The sequence below is a fragment of the Solanum stenotomum genome, chromosome 3 (genome assembly GCF_019186545.1).
Source record: "Solanum stenotomum isolate F172 chromosome 3, ASM1918654v1, whole genome shotgun sequence".
NCBI classification, from domain to species: domain Eukaryota; kingdom Viridiplantae; phylum Streptophyta; class Magnoliopsida; order Solanales; family Solanaceae; genus Solanum; species Solanum stenotomum.
This window is the reverse complement of record NC_064284.1, coordinates 39,632,116-39,642,231: the sequence shown is the minus strand read 5'-3', so window position 1 is coordinate 39,642,231 and position 10,116 is coordinate 39,632,116. Positions and strand designations below refer to the sequence as shown.

General features: G+C 32.4%; 1 protein-coding gene across 2 annotated transcripts; it reads left to right on the top strand.

Moving 5' to 3' along the window:
- Positions 1 to 2,331: 2,331 nt before the first annotated feature.
- On the top strand, positions 2,332 to 7,751 carry LOC125859827 (uncharacterized). Of its 2 annotated transcripts, XM_049539662.1 has the most exons (3): positions 2,414 to 2,490; positions 3,352 to 3,463; positions 6,456 to 7,751. In XM_049539662.1, the coding sequence occupies exon 3, from the start codon at positions 6,474 to 6,476 to the stop codon at positions 7,494 to 7,496; it is 1,023 nt and encodes a 340-aa protein (XP_049395619.1). In that variant the 5' UTR covers positions 2,414 to 2,490; positions 3,352 to 3,463; positions 6,456 to 6,473; the 3' UTR covers positions 7,497 to 7,751. The 2 variants fall into 2 exon arrangements, with proteins under 2 accessions (XP_049395618.1, XP_049395619.1); XM_049539661.1 differs by lacking the exon at positions 3,352 to 3,463 and having other exon boundaries at positions 2,332 to 2,490.
- Positions 7,752 to 10,116: the final 2,365 nt, after the last annotated feature.

Genomic DNA, 10,116 nt, shown 5'->3' with positions numbered 1-10,116 from the left:
GCTATCACTAGCAAGCACAAGTGTTTTGGTTTTTTTATTAATTATTTTTAAATATTTAATTAAGTTTTATGTGAATTATATATTTAGTATGTACATGGAAATAAATTATATACATTCAGATGTTGGAAAACAAATAATCTTAATCATTTAGTGTTCAGATCTAGAGACCACATCTTAATCATTCAGATGTGCATTCAAATTTAGACGTCTAAATCTTAATGAAAACAAATGAGGCATTAATGGATCTGAATAGGTCTTATCTATTAAGATTTAGAATAGAGTTTTAATATCATTAAGAAGTATTCTTGTGTGGATAATATTCACCATCACTCTAACCACCCCTGCCATCACGTCAATGCTCTTTTGTAGTTTATCTTTTTTTTTTTGTTTTATTTTGGGAAAGGGTCAACCTTTCTTTTCATGTGAAAGGTTGTTATCTTCCTTTTGCCTTTTTATTTTTCTTTTTAAAAATATAATAAAACTCGAAAATAAATATAGTAGCTAACTTTTTTAGACGAATAAAAATATAGGAAAATTAAATAATTAGAATACACCAAAAAGTAATTAAAAAAATATACTACAATTACTAACTTATTTTTTATTAAAATAAAAAATAATAAAAATATATTTTATATACTCCTTTTCTTCTTTTTATTTTTTTCTATTTTTTTCTTTTATTTCCTGTAGGGGTGTTCACTGTTTGGATAAAAACCGATCCAAGTCTAAAATTCAATCCAAACTGATTAAATAAACCAATTTTATTTGAGTTTGGTTTGGTTTGGTTTTATATTTTAAAAAATCAATAGTATTTGATTTGGTTATGATTTTGTTAATTGTTTTTTGAAGAAATAACCGAATTGAACCGACAAATTATATGCATATATATATTTTTTTATTATTATACATACATAATATATTACTTTTATAAACAATTTTAAAGATCTTATATATGTTTTTATCAAAATTTATTTATAATTTACTTATGAAAGAAAAAATGCCCAAGGTGAGAATATTTATTTTATTAGTTTCATGTATATAGTATCTATGACAATTATTTGTAGAACTGAAAATGTCACTGTCTCTTCCTTCTAGGACAAAATAGTAAATTTTGAAACTTTATTCATACTAAATTCAGTGATAGAAAGTTATCACAGACATTCTAACTATTGTTCATTTTAAATGGATTGTGGTCACTTTTTTTTCACGTTTTAAATGAATTGTTTCTTTAAAATTTGTGTATGGTTAATAATCTAATAATCGAACCAAACCGAAACCGACTACAACCAAACTGATAAATGTATATTATATTGGTTTGATTTGTTTTTTTTATAATTTTAAAACCAATTAAGTTTGATTGATTTTGGTTTTGATCAATAACCGACCCAAACCAACCCGTGAACACCCCTAAATTTTAGTAAACTGATTTGGAGGGGGGAGGGTTGCGAAGCAGTAGATCGAATTACTATATAGAGAAGAGTTGTAAACTATAGGCCTGCTTTTCATTATTTTTCTCCCTTTTCCCATTTTTCTCCTTTATTGGTTCTTTTTATTTGTGCATCTTTTTATTTTATTTTTCAATTTCTTTATTTGATGTTCCTTTCCTTTTCTTCTTCTTTTTTTTTTTCAACTTTTTAATTGTTTATTCATTTTCTCCTTTTCCATTTATTTTTTCTCAAATCATGATATTCTTTATTTTATTTTTACCATAATTTGATTTCATATATATTGTAATGATATCATTGATCGTTGCTTCAATCATTCAATGAGACTTCCATGATACCAAATATATATATATATATATATATATATATATATATATATTGACTAATGATCATTCTTCAAGGTGGAAAATCATAATTGTCGACACACGATTTTGACTCTCCTCAATATAAATTAATCATCGAGTTTCTTTAATTTCAAACAATTTGAAATAATTAGATTTTATATAATTCAAAATATTTTCAAATTATTTTTAAAGAGATTTTGTCTTTTCTAAATATTGTATATGTATATATATTTCTATATATTTAAATCATGTATATAATTAATACTTTTTATAAATATTAGAAATTTGTGTCAAAAGTTTTGTTTTTAATTAAATATCTTGTCAATTAGTTTAGTTTAATTATGATTATATTTTTGAGTTAATTAGTTTAGAATAAGTCAATTGTTTTATTTTGTTAAAATTAAGAAGATGGTTGATTAAATAATTAATATTAATTTGCGTTATTTAATGTTTAGCCGATTTCACCAATTAATTTAATTTGTCTATATTTGTAAGTGAATTTTGGCCAGAATGGCAATCCATATGGTTAAATTCGAAATGAAATTTGAAGCCCTAATTTCTCCTCTTTAAAGCCCCTTGTCAAGTGATTGTTTGGGTTTTACCCGAAATAGAGAAGCGAAAAGAGTGTGAAAATCGTTTGAGTCTAAGTTTTGCTCTCTCCTTTTCAAGCTCGTTATCGTCCCAGGCGCTGCCCTGAAGAAAAGGTATTACTGTTTACTTTATGTCCTATCTTTTCTTATTCCAATCTTTCTTAAGTTTGAGCACTTGTGTTTCAGGCTTGTATGTATTAGTTTCAACTGTCATTTGTTTGGTTTAGAATTCTGAATTTTAGCTGAATCTGAAACCTATAATGCTATTGTCTAAATCTCTCCTTGGTTGCCTATTAAGTTATAGAAATTCATAATTGTTTGACTATGATTGCAATATCTGTTTGTATGGCTGATTATTTTTTACTTCTATGATCTCGTTTTGTTTTGTTTAGTTGAATGCTGCCATGTTTATAGTTAGATACGATATGATATAGTTTGAATGAAATATCCTTAATTTTGGCCTAGTTTCTGTTCAAAATTCCCAGTGAATGCTTAATCGGGTGGCACCTCTCAAACATTTCCAGTTGCTAAAGGTTTTCATTTTGCATGTGTTAATTTTATTATATCTGTTCTGCTATGATAATACATATTAACTTGCTACTGTTTAGATTTCATGTTATTAAGACCATATGTTTGGCTTCTTGATCTCTTCAAGCTGAGAATATTTGTTTAAAGTCATTGGTTATTAGAATTTTTATAGCTTGATTTTGGATAAAGCTTGCTGGTTTGATTATTGTTACAACAATTTGAGTTGATGACTTGATGTGATGCATATGCTAAATTTTATTTCCTCCAGTTACTTGGGTATATAATAATGTTCAGTTTTGTCCTTTCTTCCATTTTTCTACTAATCTGAATGTTCACCAGTAGCTTCAATATACGTATAGTTATGGATTTGCTTGGAACTTTGAGAAATTCGTAAATTACTCTTTTTGAGTGTTTGTTTATTAATTGGGTGGATCATTGCTGTTGTAGGTAGTTTCAATTCATAAGCCACAACACTTAGCTTCTTGATCACTATGTATGGACCATAGAACTTAGATGTTAACTTCAAAATTGCTCCTCAATGCAATAGTTGCGTGTTTGTGTAAGGCTTCAATTTTAAATATACCCAATCCATGCATTTCAATTGTCAAATTATCTGTTCTGATTAATGGAGCACTAGAAGGTTTTTTCCCACCTCAAAGAGGTCTGAGGCAGGGGGATCCTTTGTCCCCTTTAGTGTTTGTTATAGTCGTGGAGGGTTTAAAAAATATGATCAAGGTAGCAAGGAACACTAACTGTGTTTGAGGTGGCAACAAATTCTAATTCTACACCAATCTTGGTAGTCACACATCTTTAGTATGCAGATGATACTTTAATCTTTTGTGATGCTGATGAAGGCCAATTTTTGATCTTGAGGTCAATCCTGATGTTATTTGAAGGTGTCTCTAGATTGCACATAAATTGGAGGAAGAGTCTTTTGTTCCCTATTAATGAGGTTACCAACATAGAGGAGTTGTCTAGCATTCTAGGAGGGGAAGTAGGAGCTTTACCTACCATCTATCTTGGAATACCTTTGGGAGCCAAATCAAATTACATGAGCATTTGAAGATCTGTGATGGAAGAGTGTGAAAAGAAGTTATCCAGATGGAAGTCACAATATTTATCTTTAGGAGTCAGAGTAACCCTTATAAATTCAGTGTTGGATGCTCTTCCCACCTACTTGAGGTCCATCTTCCCAGTCCTAGATGGTATCATACAGTGGTTGGACAAGATTAGGAGAGATTTTCTGTGGAAAGGTAATAAGGAAACTGATTAAACAGTCCATCTAGTCAAATGGAACAAAGTGCTTTGAAAAAAAAACAAGGGGGGTTTGGCATTAGAAATCTCAAGCTACATAGTAAGGCTCTCATCTTGAAATAGCTCTGGGGATATTCACAAGAACCTCAGGCATATTGGTGTAAGGTTATTGAAATCAATTATGGTGAGAAGTATAGGTGGATGAAGGAAGTCAATACCCCATATGGGGTTAGTGTGTGGAGATCAATTAGAGTACACTGTCCTTTTATGAAGAACCACACCACTGTTAAAGTTGGAAATGGTCACAAGACTTCCTTTTGGAAGGACAATTGGTTGAGATTAGATAGCTTAAAGGGTTTGTTCCCTGATTTTGCTGGGAGGGCATTACAACAGGAGGAAAAAAAAGGAAAGGGAGTGACAGTAAAAAATTATATATACAATGTATTTCATTTTCTTCAATTTTACCTTAGTTTTTTGTTTTGATTATAGAAATCATTGAGTCTCCAGAATTTCTTCCTCAAATTTGGTCAAAGTACCCAAAACAGGTTGTGACCAGATCGGGTATGGATCCCACACCCACACTGATGTCGTGTCGACACGGGTGGGGCACCAGAAATGAAGAGTCCGAGCAACTTAGGGAAGAACTGAAATGAGGGAATTCTGAGTGGAATTGACGTGGATAAAGCCCTGAAGGAAGTTCCATAGGCTTTAGCAATTTCGAGGGCATCCATCAAAGAAGTGGGGTTTACCATACCAACCAAAGGTTTAATTTCAGATTTCAACCCTGATATAGCTGGATATGAAGTGACTTTCATTAAGCAATGGATTAACCAACAAGATATAGGTTCATTTCAGCAAACTTCTCCTGGTAATTATCTACACTACCAGTGTGTTTGTGGTTGTTAAATTTATCCACATTGTCCATAGATCTGACATTGCCAAATCTGTGACACACTTCTACACAAAACGTCTACCAATTAGTGCCCCTCTTCTCTAAAGGTGTAGCTGCTGAACCACACATCAGTCTTCTCCCTCATTGAACTGATGCATAACTCAATTTATTTTGGTCTGGGACTTGGTATATTTCGAAAAACTGCTCACATTTGCGTAAACACTCCTTGGGATTTGTCCCATTGAACTCTGGGAAATTGATTTTGGCTTGGAAGTATTTTCATGGTTGTGGACAAAAGTGTTTCACATGGGTAGAGGAAGCAGCGGGGGCTCATTGGGATTCGTATGGACCATCGGGGTTGCCGTAGTAGCTACAAAGAGAGCAGTCAACCCCAATGAGACAGTACTCGCAACATGTGGATGCAGGGGTGAACCATCTGGGGAAAATAGTGGAGGAGATGTAAAACCCCTTTCAACTGGATAACTAGTAGTAGTCGAAGATGGGGATACCTGAACTCGCATGTTCGATCCTTGGCCAGCATTGTAAATAGTCATGTAACCTTGAACACTTGAAGCTACGGACTGTGGAGATTGTGGTAACACAGGTGGAGCCTCAGTGCGTCAAGCTGTTTCGAGGTGTGAAATAATCAGTTCCAGCCTCTTGTTAGTCTCGTGTTTCTTGCAGTTGAGAGGAGAACGATTTCTGGTTAGATTCGAGAGATTCAAATTTTTTAGAAGTATCAGCTCCAATGGATTGAAGCTGAGTTTCCAACTTCTTATTACCCTCTTCTAAACCTTCAAATTTCTGATTTTCAGTCATTGTTTTCCTGAGAATCGAATGGCTCTGATACCACTGTTACGATTTGAGTGCTGAGCAGCTAAATGTGTGATTAACACGAGAGAAAATAGATTTTTGCTAAGGCAGAAAAGAATTGAGAAAGAAATTGGATATTCATATATATATATATATATATTGATTAAAAACAGAAATCCTGTTCAACTGCTAATAAAGGCAACGACTAGCTATTCTACAGGTGCAACGTGGCATTTTGTTATAAAGAAAAAGGCAAATACAAGGGATCATTAAGCAAATACTGAAATTAATTAATTGATTTAAAATTACCGTAAATAGGAATTTATTAATGTAACTACTTGGGCCTCCACTTCAGCAAACTTGAGACTTCACTTCCATATTGGGCTCAAATTCACTCCCCTTCTACTAGTCCATATCATGACACTTTTTTGTTCCCATAGTCTCGAGATTATTGTAGGAATATCTCTCAAATTGAAGCCTTGAGTAATTAGACAAGCAGCTCTATATCAACTTTTGTAGTTCTATATCTGCAGCTTTATGTTTCCTATTGTATTTCTTGTAATTGTTAGCTGAACTATCTTGAATATTTTAGGTGCAAGTGAAGACCAAGATGCAAACTGAAAGTGCTTTGTCAGTTATGGGGCCAAGGCCAATGGAGTTGTCTGCTGTGCTTCCTAGCGGTCCCCAAGGACTTGGACCAAATGGAAAACCACGGACATCAAGCTTGGAGTCACCAATTATGTTGCTATCTGGACATCAAAGTGCAGTATATACTATGAAGTTCAATCCAGCAGGAACAATCATTGCATCTGGTTCACATGACAAAGAAATCTTTCTTTGGAATGTACATGGTGATTGCAAGAATTTTATGGTCTTGAAAGGGCACAAAAATGCAGTTCTTGATGTTCAATGGACTACTGATGGATCAACAATAGTATCAGCTAGCCCCGATAAGACTGTTAGGGCATGGGATGTAGAAACAGGGAAACAAATAAAGAAAATGGCTGAACATTCCTCATTTGTTAACTCATGCTGCCCAGCTCGTAGGGGCCCTCCTCTTATTGTCAGCGGATCTGATGATGGCACTGCTAAACTTTGGGATATGCGCCAAAGAGGAGCCATACAAACATTTCCAGACAAATTTCAAATTACTGCCGTCAGTTTCTCTGATGCCTCCGATAAAATCTGCACAGGTGGTATTGACAATGATGTGAAATTGTGGGATTTACGAAGGTGTGAAGTAACTATGACTCTTCAAGGCCATCAAGATACTATAACTGGTATGCAGCTGAGTCCTGATGGGTCTTATCTTCTTACTAATGCCATGGATTGCACACTCCGCATATGGGACATGCGCCCTTATGCGCCCCAAAATCGATGTGTTAAGATCTTGGAAGGCCACCAACACAATTTTGAAAAGAACTTGCTGAAATGTAGTTGGTCGCCTGATGGAAGTAAGGTAACAGGTGGGAGTTCTGATCGCATGGTTTATGTTTGGGACACAACATCTAGGCGGATCCTGTATAAGCTCCCTGGACACACTGGATGTGTTAATGAATGTGTTTTTCATCCTAATGAACCAATTGTTGGATCTTGCAGTAGTGACAAACAGATGTATCTTGGTGAGATTTGATTGGTATTACTACCTGTCTAACCTTGAGCTAAATATTTAGGATGAGATTTGGGAAGTAGGTGAGGATTTATGAAGTTGTAATCAAAGTTTGTGTCACACTATGGGCGAACATTTGAACTGAGATATCGTGATATGCTTGCTTCATTTGGAGTAGTTGATAGATTTTATTGGTGATTGGGTAGTCACTTTATTTACTTTTTTGTTGTTGAATTCAGTATTTAAACTTTGGCCTGAAGACTGAAAGTGTTGCTGCTACATCATCCCTCTCCTTCTAAGGTTATGTGATATATATATATTCCATAGTAACTGTAAACTGTCATTTAAGAATAGTATACACATCTATTGAAGCATTCAAATCTGAAGTTGACCTACGATTTTCAACTCACTAGTGCATGTTTGAGGTTAAATATATAAACTTCAACTATTTTTACATAAAGGTCCTAAATACAACTAGGTATGCACTCTATATTTTGCCTTGTAGACCAGAAACTCTGAATGTTGTAACTTTGGTTATTCAAGACATTGCTTTGTTTAGTTATTAAAAAAGAAGATTATTTATGGTGATTAGTGAATTGTTTTCATTTTGATTTTAAGTGTTCATAGTGGCTTTGTAGTCGTGTTTAAAAGAAGCAAAATGTGAAGTTGAGGTTCACCCTTTAATATATACCCTTTAGATTTTACCTGATACATTAAGGAGAGGTAAATTCATTGTTAGGGATGGCAATAGAGTGGTGCGGAGGGGAGCTGGTTGAGCTTAACCCGCAAATTTTTTAACCTGCCCCTCCCCGCCCTGCATAACAACCTTTTTCCTTTTCAACCCGCCCCACATAATTTTTATAATATTTTCTTTTTCTAGTTAAGTTTGATACTAAAAACAAAATTCATACAAGCAAATTCATTTTTCATTAAGTTCTATTAATTTAATAGGATAGTGACTTACAAATTTAATTTTTTTAGAGGTCAATTGGGAGACATGTAACAAATTGTATTATTTTTTATTGAACCATTTTCATTTACTATCTTAAATATGTTAGTAGCTTTAAAGAAATTATCTTAATACATAATGTTCTATATCACTCTTATAACATGTAAAACGTTAAAATTAAGCTTGAACCCACATAAAATCACATATACCTGCAAACCCTCCCGCATTAGTTTTAAAAACCCACTTCAACCTGGCCCGTATCTCACCCGCCCCGCACAACCTTAAACCCGTTCCGCCCTGCATCACCTTAAACCTACCCCGCCCGCCCCATTGCCATCACTATTCATTGTACAAGTTTCTTTAATCTCACCTAAATTTAAATCTTTGGAATTAGTAAACAAAATTAGGGAAGTTTATTCTGAGTACTAACTTCAATTACTACTAATAGCCGTTTTTTTTTTCAATTTGTCCATTTTGCTAACAATACTAAATTTAGCTTAGTTTCGATATGAACAACGATTCGATTTTTCGGTTTTGGTTCTTTCAAATTGAGTTATATTTTGGAAATCTACACAAAATACACCTTAAAATTAAAATATTTAGGTGAAATTGCCCCCTCCCATATTGATTTCGAAAATATTTAGGCGGCCAAAACTATTTAGCCGAGATGCCCTTTAGTTTGCATGAACTAGTGCTCCTTTTGTTCTTTTTTTTTGTCTTTTTATTAATTGTCTTTATACTTCAATTTATTACTTTTGTCTTATCATTTATCGTCTTTGTACTTCAATTTATTGCTTTTGTCGAGTAAGGACCTGTTTGGAAAGCCATATGGTAATTGGAATTGGTGATATTACTAGAGTAGTAATTACCAGTCTAGTTATTACACAACCTAGTAATTATACTCAACTATAAATATTTTACCTACAAAGTCACTCAACTATTGATATTTCATTTAGAAAGTCACCCAATCAATTTAAATATTTTTTTCATTAAATTTTATTGAAATACAATTTTGTTAACAAAATAATAACATGCTTATTTTAATTATTTAATTGAAACATATTTTTTTTAAAACTAATTTCTTAAAAAATAATGAGATTCTCATTTTCATTATTTTATTTAATTTATTGAAACAATAATTTTGTTTTAAACTAATTTCTTAACAAATAGTAATATAGTCATTTTAATATATTATTTAATTTTGTTGAAAGATAATTTTTTTAAAAAACAATTTTTTTATATATAAAAAAATGGTGTGCTGCCAGGCACCAACACTGGTAACGGTGGATGCCATGCAATGCATCATTTTCGATTTAAAAAAATCCTACTGTGTAAATTAGTCTAAAAAAAAATAGCTCAACAAAATTTATTAAAATAATTAAAATGAATATTTATTATTTTAAAAAATAATTTAAAAGAAAAAAGTATTTCAACAAAATTTAATAAAATAATTAAATGGGAATCTTATTTTTTTTAAAAAAATTAATTTAAAACAAAAATTGTATTTCAACAAAAGTTAATGAAAAAAAAATATAAATTTGTTGGGTGACTTTCTAAATGAAATATCAATAGTTGAGTACTTTGTTGGTGAAATACTCATAGTTGAGTGACTTTGTGTGAAAATAACTATTAATTGAGTGACTTTCTGTGAAAAAAATCCATGGTTGAGTGACTTTGAGGTTATAAATGAAAGTT